The 20,693-nt window shown below is 44.6% G+C and overlaps 1 protein-coding gene across 7 annotated transcripts in view; it reads left to right on the plus strand.

Annotated features, from left to right (window-relative positions):
- The window catches only part of LOC127442077 (SLAM family member 9-like), a 284,700-nt gene that overhangs the window by 192,552 nt on the left and 71,455 nt on the right, over nucleotides 1–20,693 (plus strand). The window contains exon 1 of one of the 7 annotated variants that reach the window (XM_051699824.1): nucleotides 16,828–16,935. The exons of the other annotated variants lie outside the window; for them this stretch is intronic. Coding sequence (XP_051555784.1) covers nucleotides 16,881–16,935 — 55 coding nt within the window. The 5' untranslated portion in view covers nucleotides 16,828–16,880. Of the gene's footprint in view, nucleotides 1–16,827; nucleotides 16,936–20,693 lie in introns of those variants that run through there. 7 annotated transcript variants of the gene reach the window in all.

The raw sequence follows: 20,693 nt of genomic DNA on the forward strand, positions 1-20,693 counted from the left end.
AGGAGCGCGCCGCCTCATCACGTTCGGCGGTTATGACGCTGGGGAAGATGATGTTATTTCTCTTGCTGCATCAGGCGAGTGGTCAGTGGATGACAATGCCGCCCCTTCCCCCAGCATTGCCGAAGAGCGTGCATGCACCACTGAAGAGGAGTCATGTTCCTCTCTGGAAGGTTATGTCATTTAGTGCACCGTGATGGGATTCTGTTTCCCATATGTGTTAGCACGCAATGTCACTGTTGTACTGAGTCGTAAGGGAACATCTCTGTTACGTACGTAACCTCGGTTCCCTGATACAAAGGGAATGAGACATGCTAATGCAGGCCGCACTTCAAGACTACAAGAGTTCTTCTGAGGTGTGAGCGATGTGTTCCTTGTCCCTCAGTCAGAAAATTCTGAGGAATGGTGTTTGTGCACCTGTTTTTATGGCGGACTGCTTCGTGCCTAAAATGGCGGGGCACAAACACCATAGCCAATATTAGAATATTGGCGTTATTGTAGAGAGGTTTCAACTAGGTTGTGTTGAAGGACACTCCCCATATGCATTAGCATGCAATGTCTCATTCGCTTCGTCTCAGGGAACCAAGGTTATGTAAGTAACCGAGACGTTTGGCGCGAACATTTAAAAGGTTTTGTCATTGATTGAAAGCCTGTCCTGTCCTTTAAAGGGAACTGACTTCATAGATCCTCTAAAATGAATAAATGCTTGAAAATCTTTGCAAAACTAACCAACAAAAGTGAAGTTAGTTCTGAGAAAAGTTCTAGCATCATTTGTTTGCAGTTGCAACTTGGGCTGGGCGATTAATCAAATGTTATTTTCAATTATGATTTTGGCTTCCAGCGATTGTGAAAACAAAATAATCGAGATAAAATGATTATTGTGCCACATTCCATTTTGCAATGAAACATCCCAGCGTTATATCTTTAAAGCATCCATTATTAAAGTTTAAATAATAAGGAAGCAGGTTATAAAAATAAACTCAGAAACTGGCATTTCTCTGTTTCAGTCAGCGTCGCGTCTATGATTGGCGTGAAGTGAACGGGGAAGAGATGTAATCTTCTCCCGGCTGATGAACAATCTGTCACAGGGACGCTCGTCACTTGTGCGCATTTGCTGCAGCTAGATTATAACATCATGCTCGAGACGTAGTGAATCATAATATACAGTGGTGTGAAAAAGTGTTTGCCCCCTTCCTGATTTCTTATTTTTTTTGCATGTTTGTCACACTTAAATGTTTCAGATCATCAAACAAGTTTAAATATTAGTCAAAGATAACACAAGTAAACACAAAATGCAGTTTTTAAATGAAGGTTGTTATTATTAAGGGAAAACAAAATCCAAACCTACATGGCCCTGTGTGAAAAAGTGTTTGCCCCACCTGTTAAAACATAACTGTGGTTTATCACTCCTGAGTTCAATTTCTCTAGCCACACCCAGGCCTGATTACTGCCACACCTGTTCTCAATCAAGAAATCACTTAAATAGGACCTGCCTGACAAAGTGAAGTAGACCAAAAGATCTTCAAAAGCTAGACATCATGCCGAGATCCAAAGAAATTCGGAACAAATGAGAAAGAAAGTAATTGAGATCTATCAGTCTGGAAAAGGTTATAAAGCCATTTCTAAAGCTTTGGGACTCCAGAGAACCACAGTGAGAGCCATTATCCACAAATGGCGAAAACATGGAACAGTGGTGAACCTTCCCAGGAGTGGCCGGCCGACCAAAATTACCCCAAGAGCACAGCGACGACTCTCCAAGAGGTCACAAAAGACCCCACAACAACATCCAAAGAACTGCAGGCCTCACTTGCCTCAGTTAAGGTCAGTGTTCATGACTCCACCATAAGAAAGAAACTGGGCAAAAATGGCCTGCATGGCAGAGTTCCAAGACGAAAACCACTGCTGAGCAAAAAGAACATTAAGGCTCGTCTCATTTTTGCCAGAAAACATCTTGATGATCCCCAAGACTTTTGGGAAAATACTCTGTGGACTGACGAGACAAAAGTTGAACTTTTTGGAAGGTGTGTGTCCCATTACATCTGGCGTAAAAGTAACACCGCATTTCAGAAAGAGAACATCATACCAGCAGTAAAATATGGTGGTGGTAGTGTGATGGTCTGGGGCTGTTTTGCTGCTTCAGGACCTGGAAGACTTGCTGTGATAAATGGAACCATGAATTCTGCTGTCTACCAAAAAATCCTGAAGGAGAATGTCCGGCCATCTGTTCGTGACCTCAAGCTGAAGCGAACTTGGGTTCTGCAGCAGGACAATGATCCAAAACACACCAGCACCTCTGAATGGCTGAAGAAAAACAAAATGAAGACTTTGAAGTGGCCTAGTCAAAGTCCTGACCTGAATCCTATTGAGATGCTGTGGCATGACCTTAAAAAGGCAGTTCATGCTCGAAAACCCTCCAATGTGGCTGAATTACAACAATTCTGCAAAGATGAGTGGGCCAAAATTCCTCCACAGCGCTGTAAAAGACTCATTGCAAGTTATCGCAAACGCTTGATTGTTGAGTTGTTGCTGCTAAGGGTGGCCCAACCAGTTATTAGGTTTAGGGGGCAATCACTTTTTCACACAGGGCCATGTAGGTTTTGATTGTGTTTTCCCTTAATAATAACAACCTTCATTTAAAAACTGCATTTTGTGTTTACTTGTGTTATCTTTGACTAATATTTAAACTTGTTTGATGATCTGAAACATTTAAGTGTGACAAACATGCAAAAAAATAAGAAATCAGGAAGGGGGCAAACACTTTTTCACACCACTGTATGTGTCATGTTCACTGAATGTATCTTATCATGAAGAAAATCAGTGATATGCAGCTCTAGTAAGAAGAGAAAGTTTGTTTTTTGTGAGTTAAAGATGGATCGAAGTGGAAATAAAGGTGAGAGAATCTTAGCCCATTATACACTGGAACAAAATACGTTTTTGATTAGTCTTTTTTGGCTTGTTTTCCAAAATAATATCTAAAACTCCTTTAAAACAACATACATTTACTTTGTTATTTATTATTGACTGTGTACTAGTCTTGAATAACTACTTAAGAACAATTCTTCCATAATTAACATATTAGTTAGTGTCATTATTTGTTGTGGTTTTGAAGCTAGTATTGAGAATCGTCAAATTTCACTACCGAGTACTGAAATTTTGGTATTGTGATAAGGTATAGCCTACATTGTACATGGTAGATCTTGCTGCAATAGCATGATGAAAAAGTAGATCTCATTCCATAGAAGTGCCAATAGCGTCAATTGTCAAAATGACAATAGCCTCCTCCCCTACCCAGTGAAGTTTACATTTCAAGTTCAAGGAAATCCACTTTTAAAACGTTTTTTATTTTTTATTTTTTTAGTTCAGTAAATGCATGATGTTTCTAAAGTCAATGAGTAATCGTGTTAAATAATTGTGATCTCAATATTTACCAAAATAATCGTGATTATGATTTTTGCCATAATCGAGCAGCCCTAGTTCCAACTTGGCTTGATCACTTGTCTAATGTAATGACATTTCCAGGGATGGGTAAAAGCAGATTACATGTTATTTGGATTACATAATCAGATTACAAAAGCAAGTACTGGCAATTGGATTACATAACATTTTATTATGTGCATAATCAGATTATAGTAAAAAGATTTTGGATTACATGATTACATTTACACAAATACATGCCAAACCGTTTCTATTTGCAACCTGCATTGAAACTAATGTATTTCAAACAAGCCCTTGTCCATCTGTCCATAATTCTAGACACTCTTCTGTAAAAACACATGTTGCAAACAAACATTTTAGAGGTGTCTGTCACATGCAACTTTGAACTTTTGCACCACGCAGATGCGCTTCGGCCCACGCTTCAGGATGGCAAAAAAGTGCCTGTCATAGGTTAAAACCACACCTTCTCATTAATAATTATGAGGAGGCACAAACTATAGATCTCTACATAATATCTAGAGACATTCTCTCATAATTGATTTCAAAGCTGGATTATAAAAAGTCCAATCCCTATTCCTAATTTCCTGAATATTTTTTTTTTATTAAAAATACATGCATGTTCTCATTGTGTTTTATCTTGATTAACATTAATTTTTATGTGCCTTTAAGCACCTTTATTTATTAATCGCCTGACAAATAGCAAGTTTCCATTTGTTTTTACGTTTACTAATGTTTAATGAAAGGAGTGTTAATTGGTACTTAATACATTTAAAATGAATGATTATATTTTCATCAAAATATGAAATGTTTAATCCAGAAGTAATCAAAAATAAATCAGATTAGATTACCTAAAAAGTGCAATCTAAAAGATTACAATACGAATCATAGCTGAAGTTGTGTAATTTCAGAAGTAATCTACCAAGCACATTTCTAAGTATGGCTAAAGAATACAAAAACTTTGAGGAACTTTTAACTGTATGTGTGGGACCGTGTAGCTAAAGCCTGTGGCTATATTGTTTCCTTGTATTCCTGTGTAGTTTTTCATTTGTTTTAATACAAATAAGGTTATGAGGACATTCCCATTTCTCATCATCCATTCATTGTGATGAACTTCTTTTATTAGTCATATATTCGTTTCACACAGGTACAGCTGAGCAGGAGGGAGAAGTTTGTCTCTGGGTGAATTTCCAAATGACTGAGTGGCAGAAATTATTATTATTTTTTTTTTTGATGATGTTTTCACTATAGACTCATTTATAGCAGAGCCATATTTGGTTCTCACATGGTGTCACTGTTTTCAGGCAACATAGCAGAGTTTCCTCTTTATTTTGCCTTTGCTGTCACTAGCGTTTCTCTATCAGGGCTGAACCATAAGAATTTTTTCTACTGGCCCAGTGAGAAACCTTATCTTTGTTAGGTATCTAGATAATGTTACTATGGTGACAAGTTTAAATAAGCAAAATTTGCAACAACAATGTTCAATAAATCACAGAAAACCAAATGTTTAATTTGACCAAAAAATAAATAAAAAATAATAATAATAATAAAAAAAATAATAATACACACACACACACACACACACACACACACACACATATATATATATATTCTTTGTGTTTATTACTCCTATTGGCTGGAGTTTGTTTTATAGCTGATCTTCTGTTGTGTAATTCTTTCTTACAAAATTTGTATAGAATCACCGGACTTGAGCAATCCGACGGCAAAGTTGTCAAGGGGGCTCTCGTAGGCGTACATGGACTATTTGAGTTTAGAAGGATGGACGCCGGTTGGTGCTGTCGTGGGCGGGGTTAAAGTGCACATTTTTCTTTTTTCTCTTTGTTTGATTCAGGGGGAAGTTTGGGGTTTGATTGTTGCACTAATGTTGGAATGTGGTCTTTATAATTTTATTTTTGACACACAATCTATTTTTTGATCAATCTATGTCAAAATGTCAGTTGTTAGTATGAGTGGATTGTCTCTCTCCATGTGGAATGTGAATGGGTTGGGGCACCCCATAAAAAGAAGGAAAGTTATTTCTCTTCTTAAACATAAGAAATATGATATAGTGTTTCTTCAAGAAATGCATCTTTCCCTGCAGGAAGCTGAAAATTTTGGGAAGATATGGGGTGGACATGCTTTCTTTAGTGCTGGCTCGAGTAAGAGCAGGGTAGTCATTACACTGATAAGTAAGCATCTACAATTCAAATGTCTCAATCAGATTAAAGATAAATTAGGAAGAGTCATTATTGTTTTAGCAGAAATTCAGGGACAAAGTCTTATTTTGGCTAATATTTATGCACCTAACACTGATGATCAGGGCTTTTTTATAGATCTTGAAGGGATGTTGCAAGCCACTGGCACCCCTCATGATATATTATTGAGAGGAGACTTTAATCTATTGATGGACCCAGTTCTTGATCATAGTGAAGCAAAAGTGTGTAAGCCCCCTAGAGCAACAGTGACGCTTCACAGGATGTATAAAAATCTTGGTCTTACAGATATTTGGAGACTTTTGAACCCATCTGGCAGGGACTATACATTTTTTTCATCAGTCCATAATATTTATTCTAGACTAGATTTTTTTTATATCTAAGTCCCTCATTCCTTCTGTTGTTGATTGCTCAATTGGAAACATCTTAGTCTCAGATCACACCCTGGTGAATTTAGAGGTGTTGCCATGTACGGAGGAAAATAAATCATATAGTTGGCGCTTTAATGTATCCCTTTTGCAAAATCCTGAATTCCAACAAATGTTAAAGGCTGAAAATCCGTGTTTATATGGAGACCAACTGGTCCTCAGGATCCTCTCATGGGCATGGTTTGGGAGGCATTTAAGGTGGTTCTTAGGGGTCAGATCATACAGTATGCCATATTCATCAAAAAATCTAAAGCACAAGAACTCGTGGAATTAGAAGGGAATATTAAAAGTGCCGAGGCAGAGCTGAAAGGTCGAATGTCGCCTGATAGCCTCAGAGAATTGACCCGATTGAAATACAGATATAATACTATTTTGTCGCAGAAGGTAGAGTTTTGGCTATTCAGGGCAAGACATATTTTGAGTAGGGGGACAAAGCAGGGAAGCTTTTGGCTAGATATATAAAGCAAAGAGAGTCTTTTCAACCATTCCCTCAGTGAAATCTACTGGTGGTGAAATATTTACCTCAGCCATTGATATTAATAATGCTTTTAAAGAATTATATCTTGATCTCTATAGTTCCACGTCTTCGTCTACTGATGAAGATATTAGAAACTTTGTGGAACCATTAGAACTCTCTAAACTGATGACTGAGCAAAAAAATTCCCTTGATTCTGAGGTAACTTTGGAGGAGCTTGACTAGGTAATTAAGGCCTTGCCTAAAGGCAAGTCTCTGGGGCCACATGGTTTTGCCACTGAATTTTTAGATCTTATGCTACAGAACTGGCTCCACTTTTGCTAGAAGTTTATACAGAATCATTAAAGAATGGAAAGCTTCTGCCAGCCATGACACAAGTCAAGATCAGTCTGGTTCTTAAAAAGGACAAAGATCCAAGTGAGTGTAAGAGTTACCGTCCAATTTCCCTGATCCAGCTAGACGTAAAAATATTGTAAAAAATTTAGCTAACCGATTAAGTAAAGTTATGACATCTCTTACACATATAGATCAGGTGGGGTTTATTCGGGGCCGCAGCTCTTCTGATAACATTAGGATTTTCATTAATATTATGTGGTCATGCATTCAGTCTCAGACAGTTGGCTCATTTGTCGCTTCCACCTGAGAGAGCCCCTCCCTGGTTTTATATTGAATAGGAAGTTCTTGCCCCTATTTCGCCATTGCAAAGCCTTTCTATCAAACTAATTGGAGAAGTTAAGTTACACCCCTTTAACTTCTTTTGCATTTGGCACTTGGTATGGACAAAAGTATCCAGAGTGTTTATTTCGGACATTTATTTTAATGTTGCCTCAAGCATATGGCTGAACCCCAAATTATGTATTAATAAGTCCCCTTTCTGCTGGTCAGAGTGGATTGTGTTGGGCCTCATGTATTCAGATAGAAGACAAAGGCAGGCCTAACACAGTCGTAAAACCTAACTGAGGCCCACATACAAAGTCATAAATCTTACTGATAAAAACCGCACCAAAATCAAACAAAGGGAGTCCAAAACAGACTACAAACCCCATAAAGCCTTGATCACTAAAGGATCGAACTCTCAACACCTATTGGATGAGGCACACGACAGAACGACCCTCAACCATAACGTCATCATGAGTAGAAATACCTCTGAGATGCTTCTGGGATTTGATTTCATCTTCATCTGTTTGCCTGCAGAAGTTAAGAGATTAAAGATTTCTCTTCCATCTTCAATCAAGTTGACGTCGCTGATTTCTCCACCAGCCCACTGAGAATCAGCAGCCATACCGCCCGCCGACAGAGCGAGGAAACGGCCTCCCGTCATCACCCGAGCCTCGAGGAACCGAAACTGAGTTAAAAGACGGATGAACACACATTTGTCTGCATCCTCATACAATTCAAGTAAGAGGTTTACGTCTGGGCAGAGATAGAATATTATAGTGTGTTATTCTTGTGTATCAAGGTTAATGCTTGTACAGTTTACGGACTGCTGAGTTCGCTCATTGCTGTTAATAATACTCAAGGTATTACTGTAATGTATTGTTATCACGAATGAGATCTGCTGTGTTGTAGTCCAACCACATTGGACTGTTGTGTATTTCCGCCATCGCGGGTAAGACCGGCATACTGAGTTTATCTATTAAAGAATCAAAGACCGCGGGACGGTTTACGAGCCGTCCACCGCATCTCTGAGTGATAAACTAACAGCTGCTTTCTCCCCCACGATCGCGAAACCGGCTTTGGTGCCATCACTTTATTCTCTCTCTCTCTCGTACTAACCACACACACGCGACATCTCACAAACATTCTCGATAACTTCATGATAAAGCTCAACTTTGTCCCTAAGTTATTGTACAAGCGGAGACACGCGGTAAACGGGCAGACGCCATTGACCAGTTTCTCTCCGTCCACATTCGCGGCCATATTCTCTGGCCGGAAATCTCGCGTGACGTACTCTCCACGAGAGTCACGTCCGCCATTTTGTGCGCGTCCCTCCTTATACACACACACACACACACACACACACACACACACACACACACACACATTCTCTCTCTCTCTCACACACACACACACACACACACACACACACCTTCCTCTCAAGTGTTATAGGAAAATTTTGGTTACCCATATCTAATCATGTTACTGTTTAGTTTGTAGTTTTAAGTTGGAAGTTTATTGACTGCATTGTATTGAATATTAATTGATATTACTGCATAAATAACATCATGGTTACTTGTGTAACCTCCGTTCCCTGATGGAGGGAACGAGACGTTGTGTCGATGTAGTGACACTAGGGGTCACTCTTGGGAGCCCGAGACACCTCTGGTCTTTGATAAAAGGCCAATGAAAATTGGCGAGTGGTATTTGCATGCCACTCCCCCGGACATACGGGTATAAAAGGAGCTGGTATGCAACCACTCATTCAGGTTTTATGATGAGGAGCCGATATAAGGTCCGGCCATTTCAGCGGGTAGTTCAGCGTTGTGGCAAGAGGGACACAACGTCTCGTTCCCTCCATCAGGGAACGGAGGTTACACAAGTAACCATGATGTTCCCTATCTGTCACTCACTCGACATTGTGTCGATGTAGTGACACTAGGGGTCCCTATACAAAATGCCACAACTGGCTGAACTGTGTTATGTGAACTGGCGGTGTGTGGTGGGCAGACTACTGTGTGCCTCATAGCCAGCACACCAGGTCGACACGTAACCTCCCCCAACATATTTATGAGTGTCGAACGGCCCTTTTTGGGGACAAGTCGACTACCCAAAAGATAGAGACAGGCTTAACCCAGTCGTGGCCTCTTTTCCCCTTCTTTTTTTTCCACTCCCTAAAAAAGAAGGGGGATTATCCGACTGGGCCGCCAGGTCTAGTCGGGGGATGTCCCTCCCAAAGGGAAGACACCGCAGGGACCACACCTCGCCCAAAGAGAGGGGGGGATATTTAAGTGGAAAAATATGTCACATGGTCTTTCCAACCATGTGGGGAGTCTTCAAGGTAGATCCTGCCCAAGGAAGATGCAGTTTGCCAAGAGGGAAACGAATTAGCAGAAGATATATAATCCCATGGGGTTAGCCTTACAGAGAACCGCCACATGCGGAGCACGTACCCCAGAACAGGGCTCTTAGTTAGCGCGTGTACTCTCTGAACACTCGACTGCCACAGAGCTCGGAGGAAGTCAACCAGGGAACAAAGTTTGTGAACACTACTGGGAATTAATGGTGCACGTCTTCAGCTCCAAGGGAGGTGGAAAGCGCTATGTGCAAGCGATACACCCGGCCAGCTATCCCGGGCTTATTCGCTTGTGTTGCGTGACACTACCTGGAACGAAACCGGTTCCCCCCGGAGGTTGTAGAACCTTGCACAGGTGTTGGGTGTTGCCCAGCCTGCTGCTCTGCAAATGTCTGTTAGAGAGGCACCCCTGGCCAGGGCCCAGGGAGCCGCTACACCCCTGGTAGAATGGGCTTGTAGCCCTACCGGGGGCGGCATGTCCTAGGCAACTTATGCCATAGTTATGGCGTCAATAAGCCAGTGGGCGATCCTCTGCTTGGAGACAGCGTTTCCTTTCCGCTGTGCACCAAAGCAGACAAAGACCTGCTCAGAGATTCTAAAGCTCTGCGTGCAATCCAAATAGATGCGTAAAGTGCGCACCGGACACAGCGATGACAGGGCTGGGTCTGCCTCCTCCTGGGGCAGCGCTTGCAGGTTCACCACCTGGTCCCTAAAAGGGGTGGTGGGAACCTTGGGCACATAGCCCGGTCAGGGTCTCAGGATCATGTGAGAGTAACCTGGACCAAACTCCAGGCACGTTTCGCTGACAGAGAACGCTTGCAGGTCACCTACCCTCTTGATGGAAGTTAGCGCAGTCAGGAGGGCAGTCTTCAAGGAGAGCGCCTTAAGCTCGGCTGACTGCAAAGGCTCAAAGGGGGCTCTCAGTAGACCCTGAAGAACTATAGAGAGGTCCGATGAGGGAACGAGGTGCGGTCTGGAGGGATTCAGCCTCCTGGTGCCTCTTAGGAACCTGATGATCAGGTCGTGCTTCCCTAAGGACTTACCATCGGCTGCGTCATGGTGTGCTGCTATGGCGGCAACATACACCTTCAAGGTGGAAGGGGACAGCCTCCCTTCCAACCTCTCCTGCAGGAAGGAAAGCACTGATCTGACTGCGCATCTCTGGGGGTCTTCCAGACGGGAAGAACACCACAGCGAACAGATGCCACTTAAAGGCATACAGGCGCCTCGTAGAGGGGGCCCTAGCCTGAGTGATCGTGTCGACCAGAGGAGATTCCAGAGGTCTGGGCACGGGTGCCAGATGGTGCCCCATCCCTGAGAAAGAAGGTCCTTCCTCAGGGGAATTTGCTAGGGGTGAGCTGTCGCGAGGAGTGTGAGGTCCGAGAACCACGTCTGGGTGGGCCAGTAGGGTGCTACCAGGATGACCTGCTCCTCATCCTCCCTGACCTTGTACAGGGTCTGTGCAAGCAGGCTCACTGGGGGAAACGCATATTTACGCATGCCAGGAGGCCGGCTGTGTGCCAGCGCGTCTATGCCGAGGGGGGCCTCGGTCAGTGTGTACCAGAGCGGGCAATGGGGAGGATTCTTGGGAGGCGAACAGGTGCACCTGTGCCTGTCGAATCGACTCCAAATCAGCTGGACCACCTGAGGGTGGAGTCTCCACTCTCCCCTGAGGGTAACCTGTCGTGACAGCGCGTCCGCTGTAATGTTGAGGTTGCCCAGGATGTGAGTGGCTTGCAGCAACTTGAAGTGCTGCTGACTCCACAGGAGGAGACGGCGGGCGAGTTGTGACATACAACGATAGCGCAGACTGCCTTGGCGGTTGACATGCTACCATCGTCATGTTGTTTGTCTGAACTAACATGTGCTTGCCCTGGATCAACGGCCGTAACCTCCGCAGGGCGAGCAGAATTGCCAACAACTCGAGGCAGTTGATGTGCCAAGACCCGTCCGAAGGCCGGCGGCTGCGTGCCCATTGCAAACAGCGCCCCAGCCCGTTTTGGAGGCATCTGTCGTGACCACGACGCGCCTCGAGACCAGTTCTAAAGGAACACCTGCTCGTAGAAACGATAGGTCGGTCCAAGGGCTGAAAAGGTGGTGACAGACCGGCGTGATGGCCACGCGATGTGTCCCGTGGTGCCATGCCCATCTTGGGAATTGAGTCTGGAGCCAGTGCTGAAGCGGCCTCATATGCATCAACCCGAGCGGGGTGTCCACCGCCGAGGATGCCATATGCCCCGGGAGCCTCTGAAAAAGTTTCAGTGGAACAGCTGTTCTCTGTTTGAACGCCTTCAAACAGGCCAGCACCGACTGGGCGCGCTCATTCATAAGGCGCCATCAAGGAGACTGAGTCCAACTCCAAACCGAGAAAAGAGATGCTCTGAACCGGGAGGAGGGTAGCGATCTCTGCGCAAGGTAGTAGCGTTTTCGTCCTTCACCAAGGTGAAGTGGACACCGCTGAACCTGGGCGGACACCCAGCAAAGTGAATCACATAGCTGAGTCGGACTGTCAGGACCAGCCCTCGCGATGGATTGGGAAGCGCAAGCCATGCGTCCAAGTTCCGTGCAAGGGGGACCAAAGGGACAACGTCATCAGACGTACCAGCAGGTGGGGCCTCGCGGCGGGGCGGAGCTCGAGGTGCCACACCACGTCGTGGCCATGCTGAGTCTAAGGACATCGAAGCACTTACCTGGCTCCTTGTGACCACCCCCGGAACAGCCTGGGACGGGGGAGGAAGAGGCCTGTCCTCATGACCCGTGGAGACTGTCACATCGGGGGCGGATTTGTGCCACAGCTGGGTGCTCAGGGGCGGGAGACCGCCGCTGGAGTGCCAAACCTGCCAAATAGAGTGGTGGACGGTGGTCGTGATGACGGCCGTGCACACCGGATACGTGACCCAGGGACAAGGAAACCACTCTTGCTGAGCTCTTGAGTACTGCAGCCACTTGGGCATGCAGCGCAATTAATGCAAAAGGTAACAAGATGGAGAGATCTGCTTACCAGCTCCAGAGCAGCGGGTTTCGTTGTCCCTGGGTCACCCGTCTCAAGGGCGCTTTGAAGCCTTTCACGGGTTCTGGGCAGCCATGAGACGGGTGGCGTCTGCTTCCTGCAGTGGGCTCCACGCCGGGGCCGGGCCGAAGGGGCGGGCTGCGGTGGAGCCGGTGCAGTCACCGCAGGGGGACGCCCATGGCGATGAGTAGACAGGGTGCGGGATCTTGAGCTGCGCCGGGGCAGGATATGCCGGCTAGCATCTGTCTACTGCTCCACCATCGAGAACTGCTGGGCAAAGTCCTCGACGGTGTCGCCAAATAGGCCCGCCTGGGAAATGGGGGCAGCAAGGAACCGTGTCATGTTGGCCTCGCCCATCTCAACCAGGTTGAGCCAATGGTGGCACTCCTGGACCACTAGTGTGGCCATCGTCCGCCTGAGAGACCACGCCGTGACCTCCGTCGCTCGGAGAGCACAGTTCCTGCATCAATCCCGGGGCAGAACTACCCTCATGCAGTTCCTTTAGCGCCTTGGCGGACTTGCAGGAGAGCCATGGTGTGCAGGGTGGAGGCGGCTTGTCCAGCGGCACCGTAGGCCTTGGCCGTCAGAGATGACGTAAACCTACAGGCCTTGGACAGGGGCTTTGGGCACCCGCGCCAGGTGGCGGCGCTCTGCGGGCATAGGTGCACCGCGAGCACCTTTATCCACCGGGGGATTGCCGAATAGCCCTTGGCCGCCCCACCATCGAGGGTAGTGAGGGCGGGGAAGCTGAAAAGATTGGGACCGGACAGTACAATTTGATGATTGTTGAATCTGAAGGATCAATAAGCTAGTGGTAATTTTAATCAATGTTTCATCGATGTTAATAATTAATGATTATCTTTGATAATTGTTGATTTAAAGGATTGAAAAAGCTAACATTGATTCTCATCAATGTTCTATTTTAATAATTGATAATTATCTTTGATATTTATTAATTATTGCTAATAACCAAACCCGCTCCTGAACGTAGCGCACTACATTTACTGGAGCCCCGTATGAGGTTTTAATGAGTTAGAATCTGTTATTTAATTTTAATATTAATTAATAACTAAAGAGATAATTATTAATTATTTCTGACAGAAACACTGATCTAAACAACCAGTAAAGCCCTACAATTGTGAGTAGGGATGCACCGATCTGATACCTGGATCGGTATCGGCTCCGATACTGAAGCTTTTAGACGAATCGGGTATCGGTCCGACGAGCCTGATCCAAATCCGATACTGTGTGTTAGTCATGTTTGTTACTGTCAAGCTCCAAAAATGACATAAAAGAACCATAAAACACCATTAAAGCAGTTCATATGACTCGTACATTTTCTTCAAAGCCACTTGAAGATGTGCGATAGCTCTGTGAATCACAAAAGGCTGTGTTTAATAAGTAAATATATAGTATGCACAGCGCCAGTGCGTTAGTGAATGGTTCTGCTCTGTTGACACATACTCAGGCACAGGCTGGTGATGCACTCATGTCTATTTTTAGCCTTCACTGCAGTGCGCAATATTTGAGCGCTACTCAAGAACAGCATCTCAGATGTAGATGCTCAATAGTTCAGTTCACTTATAATATGCATTTAGAACGGCACCGGAGGTGCATTTGACCAGAATTTGAACAAGAAGAAAATTAAACTACTGTGAACTTGCCTACAAACACACACATACAGGACTTCCTGGAGAGTTTAGAATGTCAAAATAAAAGTGTGAGGGTTTAAAAAATGCACGATTTAAATATATAACTGTTGTATTTAAAATTATAATTAAAAGTCAATAATAATAATATTAATAACAATTTATTATTATTATTATTGTCATCATTAGTATTTGTTTACAATTTATAACAACATTTAAGTTGAATGGATTCCAAAAATAACTGTGTGAATGAAAAGTGGACTGATTTCTTACAACTATATTGAACAAAAAAGAGATCTGAATCCTTTAAAGTCCAGATGCAAGTTGAAATATTTTTGAGAAAAAAAAGAGAGTGAGAAAAAAAAAAGGCAAAAATAAAACACTGGTTTCTTTTCTACTGAAGAATGGAATTACTGTTAATTTTGCTGCTACATTATGCAGCACACTAGTTAATAACAAAGTGTCATTTATATTGAAATAATGTGTAGTTAGAGGTCTGAGATTCTTTACCTATTAAAGAATACTCCCAATTAGTTCCACACAATAATCTAAAGATATTTTAAACTGATTATGCAAAACAACAACACTGGTATCGGCTTGGGATCGGTATTGGCCAATATTGAGATTTCCGATATCGGAATCAGATTGGAAGAGAAAAAGTGGTATCGGTGCATCCCTATTTGTGAGGGGGGTTACTACACTCGGTGATCTAGGAGAGTGGAGTGTTGAGTTCCTTTGAAAATTTGGCTCAATATTTTGGAATTCTCAGATCTCAGTTCTTTAGGTATTTACAGCTGCATCACCTGCTCTGTACTATTTTTGGGAGTAGCATACACCCCCCTAAAGCGGCAGATACTCTGGGAGTGGTGATTACTGCTTTTGGAAAAGGTCATGAGGCATCAGTGTATTACTCCCTGCTAATTCAGAGTCTGGGGGATGAAGCTTTCGCTTCTCTCAAGAGATTATGGGAGAAAGATCTAAACTTGGTATTGGAGGAGGGAGTGTGGGCTAGGATTCTAAAAAAAGTCAAGTCTATAATTATAATTATTTATCACACATTTGCACATATACAGTGAAATTCTTTTTTTTTTTCACATATCCCAGCCAAGCTGGTGTCAGAGCACAGGGTCAGCCATGATACAGCACCCCTGGAGCAGATGGGGTCAAGGGCCTTGCTCAAGGGCCCAATGGTGGCATCATGGCGGTGTTGGGGCTTGAACCCCTGACCATCTAGTCAGTAACCCAGAGCCTTAACCACCAAGCCACCACTGCATCTAGGGATGCAAGTGTTCGCCTTATGCAATTCAAGATTTTACAACGATTCTATTGGACCCCTTCTAGATTGTATAGGCTTGGTCTTAAAGACACACCCACCTGCTGGTGATGCCAATCAGAAGATGGAGACACAACCCATGTTTTTTTGTGTGTGTTAAGATCCAAGAATTTTGGAGGAAGGTTCAGAGTTTTATGTGTGATGTATTGGGCACTCAAATTTCATTTTACCCCAGATTCTGTGGGGCGGTCATCAATATAGGAGACAAACACATAAAAAATTGGGTCCTAACCAGTGTAATGATCAGCAGACAAATTGTTGTAAGGGGATGGGAGTTGGCTGGAGCGCCCTCATTCCATGAATGGAGCATGGAGATGGGGAGAATGGCGGCTTTCGAGGAACTGTTATGTAGAAGGCTGGGGAATTGGGTTTCATTTGATGGGAAATGGGGCAGCTATTTGGTGTTTTTGGAGGGCTCTCGGGGAGGGGCTGTGGACAGAGAAGTTTAGTTTGAAATGTGTGTGATTATTATATATAAATTTTTTTGTGTGTGTCTATAAACGTGTGACCACAGAGATGTTGTTGAGGGTCAGGGTGGGGTTGGGATTGGGAGGGGTAATAGTGGGGTTAAATGTTGATTCTGTATATATATGTTTTGCTGTTTTTTGTTATCTATTTGAATCAATAAAAAATGTTAATCAGGAAAAAAAATTAAGTATAACAGTTTTTAGAGGGTGTAAATATGGAATCCATGAGCGGTTTATTGCAGTGTATGTAGCAAGTGAGAGGAAGGAAGTGGCAGGGCTGAGGTGTGACTTCTGGTGCATGCTGGTATAGTTGATTTAAAGTGTTTGACTACTCACTTTCTCCTTTTATTACACATTATACCTAAAAATAAAAAATATCAAAACAGGGCAATATTGAGTCAGTCAAGTCCCTTGAGCTGTGAAACTAAGTATACAGACAAATTCTGATTCTGCAACTTTTTAAAGGACTGGCTTTCAGAATAAAAAATTTTTTTGGGGGGGGGTTATGCACATTGCCTAGGTAAACACACACACACATGTACACAGTGTGTACTACTATGGGTTAGTAAAAAAGGTGATCTGCCAAGCAAAAGTGCTTTCTTCCTTTCTTAAGATCATTTTCATAAATTCAGCTTGGGGATCAATCTTTAACATGAAAACTGCACTAATCAGCAATGTTAATGTATTTTATCCTTTGTGGCAACATTTATGTTTCAGAATAATGATGACATGGAGAAATGAGATTGGTTTCCATTTCCTTCCTGGCTTACATGTGAAATCTAGCATCACATAAATCAAAATTCTTCCTCTTAATAAAAAGTGTCACAACAGCAGAGCCGTTTTTGTCTTTTCGCTTTTTGAAAATGGAAGTAGGTTACCAGCTTTTGTCCCTCATTATCTACACTGTCTGCAACACAGGTAATAATCAATATCATTGTACTTTTGAATCAATATTAATGGTAATCTTTACTGTGGTGACTGTACAGGGCGGTGTTCAGATATCACTTAGCTTTTACCCTCTATCAGGGGCCTCGTGTGGCCCATAGCATGATCTAAACTTAAAGCTGCACTATGTAAGATATTTTTGGTTACAATTAACAACTGTTAATTATTGAGTGAGTACATAAAAAATCCATATTCAAAACCATGTCCTTGTCTTACCCCGATTCAGTAAGCATACAATAATGATTTTTATTTTGAGGGAATTTGAGCTGTTGGTTCGGATTTGGTGTGAAATTGCAGGCATATGTCATTTGTCCTTGTGTGTTAACGTCATATCTGTAAACAGAGAAATAAGGTCCGGCTGTGTCGCGGGAAGCAAGTGCAACAGCTGTTCAGTTAATCCAGTCGTAGTTTCAGGTGTCAAGACAGCAGCGGAGTGAAATCACTCTCCTAATGGATTTAACTGCTTTTTTACAGTTTGGTGAAGTTATTTACTTGCTATACTGTAGGGCAGCAACTAATGATTATTTTGATAATCGATTAATCTAACGATTATTAAAATGATTATTCGACTATTCTGCGATTATTGCAACGATGAATCATTAGCTCTTAACCGATTATTCAGGTTGTGCCCCGACTTAAAAGGTTGTATGAAATGTGCTTACTAATAATAAGCTGAATTTATGCTGCTCTCAAGTGGTCTATAGATTTCATAGTACAGTAATTCTTGCATTCTTATAGTACAGCCTTTTACTGTTTGCAGCACATATACCTACTATTGTAGTATGACGGTTTACTTGCATTGTCCACTAAGGCTGTGGATTGTAATATAAAAATAGAGTGTCTTCAAATGGACTCATATCAGCCATTTCATGAGTTTCACCTGTTAAAATTATATGTGTAGTACAATACAAACATTTAAAGTGTATTGTGTAGTAGATAAAATGCTTTAACAATCATATTAAAATATAATTAAGAGTGTTGTTATCGTCCTCAGAGTAAGAAATACTGTATATTTTTCATACATATTTAAGTGAATAACATATCAATATGAAAATAGCTCGTCATGACTCCGCCTTGCAGTTCATCTCCAAGTCATTAAAACGTCATGGTTACTGGTGTAACCTCCGTTCCCTGATGGAGGGAACGAGATGTTGGTGTCGATGTAGTGACACTAGGGGTCACTCTTGGGAGCCCGAGACACCTCTGGTCTTTGATAAAAGGCCAATGAAAATTGGCGAGTGGTATTTGCATGCCACTCCCACGGACATATAGGTATAAAAGGAGCTGGTATGCAACCGCTCATTCAGGTTTTACGCTGAGGAGCCGATATAAGGTCCAGCCATTTCAGCGGGTAGTTCAGCGTTGTGGCAGGAGGGACCAACGTCTCGTTCCCTCCATCAGGGAACGGAGGTTACACCAGTAACCATGACGTTCCCTATCTGTCACTCACTCGACGTTGGTGTCGATGTAGTGACACTAGGGGTCCCTATACAAAACGCCACAAGGCTGAACTGTGTTACGTGAACTGGCGGTGTGTGGTGGGCAGACTTGCTGTGTGCCACATAGCCAGCACACCAGGTTGACACGTAACCTCCCCCACACAGTTATGAGTGTCAAACGTCCCTTTTTGGGGACAAGTCGACTACCCAAAGATAGAGACAGGCTTAACCCAGTCGTGGCCTCTTTTCCCTTTCTCTTTTTCCACTCCCTAAAAAAGAAGGGGGATTATCTGACTGGGCCACCAGGTCTAGTCGGGGGGTGTCCCTCCCAAGGGGAGGACACTGCGGAGACCACACCTCGCCCCAAGAGAGGGGGGGATATTTAAGTAGAAGAATACGTCACATGGTATTTCCAACCATGTGGAGAGCCTTCAAGGTAGATCCTGCCTAATGGGGGAGAAGTTACTACAAACATGGAGACTGGGGCAGAGGGGCTCTGCCCAAGGAAGACGCAGTTTGCCAGCAGGGAAACGAATTAGCGGAAGATATAGATCGCATGGGGTTAGCCTTACAGGGAACCGCCACATGCGGAGCACCTACCCCAGAACCGGGCTCTTAGTTAGCACGTGTACTGGGCCGGCAGCGAGTCTCTCCGAAAACTCAACTGCCACAGGGCTCGGAGGAAGTCAACCAGGGAACACATTTTGTGAACACTACTGGGAATTAACGGCGCATGTCTTCAGCTCAAAAGGAGGTGGAAGGCGTTATGTGCAAGCGTTACACCCGGCCAGCTATCCCGGGCTTATCCGCTTGTGTTGCGTGCCACAACCTGGGACGAAACCGGTTCCACCCAGAGGTTGTAGAACCTTGCAAAGGTGTTGGGTGTTGCCCAGCCCGCTGCTCTGCAAATGTCTGTTAGAGAGGCACCTCTGGCCAAGGCCCAAGAAGCTGCTACACCACAGGTAGAATGGGCTTGTAGTCCTACCGGGGGCGGCATGTTTTGGGCAAGATATGCCATATTTATGGCATCAACGAGCCAGTGGGCGATCCTCTGCTTGGAGACAGCGCTTCCTTTCCGCTGTGCACCAAAAGCAGACAAAGAGCTGCTCAGAGATTCTAAAGCTCTGCGTGCGATCCAAATAGATGCGTAAAGCACGCACCGGACACAGCGACGACAGGGCTGGGTCTGCCTCCTCCTGGGGCAGCACTTGCAGGTTCACCACCTAGTCCCTAAAGGGGTGGTGGGAACCTTGGGCACATAGCCCGGTCAGGGTCTCAGGATCACGTGAGAGTAACCTGGACCGAACTCCAGGCACGGTTCGCTGACAGAGAACACTTGCAGGTCACCTACCCTCTTGATGGAAGTGAGTGCAGTCAGGAGGGCAGTCTTCAAGGAGAGTGCCTTAAGCTCGGCTGACTGCAAAGCTCAAAGGGGGCTCTCTGTAGACCCTGAAGAACTACAGAGGTCCGATGAGGGAACGAGGCATGGCCTGGAGGGATTCAGCCCCCTGGCGCCTCTTAGGAACCTAATGATCAGGTCTTGCTTCCCTAAGGACTTACCGTCGACTGCGTCATGGTGTGCTGCTATGGCAGCAATGTACAGCTTCAAGGTGGAAGGGGACAGCCTCCCTTCCAACCTCTCTTGCAGGAAGGAAAGCACTGATCTGACTGCGCATCTCTGGGGGTCTTCCCGACGGGAAGAATACCACTTAGCGAACAGACGCCACTTAAAGGCATACAGGCACCTCGCAGGGGGAGCCCTAGCCTGAGTGATCGTGTCTACCGTCGCAGGTCTTCCACGTCCCATCCAGGGGCCAGACATGGAGATTCCAGAGGTCTGGGCGCGGGTGCCGGATGGTGCCCCTTCCCTGAGAAAGAAGGTCCTTCCTCAGGGGAATTTGCCCGGGGGGAGCTGTCGCGAGGAGCGTGAGGTCCGAGCACCACATCTGGGTGGGCCAGTATGGTGCTACCAGGATGACCTGCTCCTTGTCCTCCCTGACCTTGCACAGGGTCTGTGCAAGCAGGCTCACTGGGGGAAACGCATATTTGCGAATGCCAGGAGGCCGGCTGTGTGCCAGCGCGTCTATGCCGAGGGATGCCTCGGTCAGGGCGTACCAGAGCGGGCAGTGGGGAGGATTCTTGGGTGGCGAACAGGTGCACCTGTGCCTGTCGAATTGACTCCAAATCAGCTGGACCACCTGAAGGTGGAGTCTCCACTCTCCCCTGAGGGTAACCTGTTGTGACGGTGCATCCGCCGTAGTGTTGAGGTTGCCCGGGATGTGAGTGGCTTGC

This window comes from Myxocyprinus asiaticus, chromosome 6 (genome assembly GCF_019703515.2).
Source record: "Myxocyprinus asiaticus isolate MX2 ecotype Aquarium Trade chromosome 6, UBuf_Myxa_2, whole genome shotgun sequence".
NCBI lineage: Eukaryota > Metazoa > Chordata > Actinopteri > Cypriniformes > Catostomidae > Myxocyprinus > Myxocyprinus asiaticus.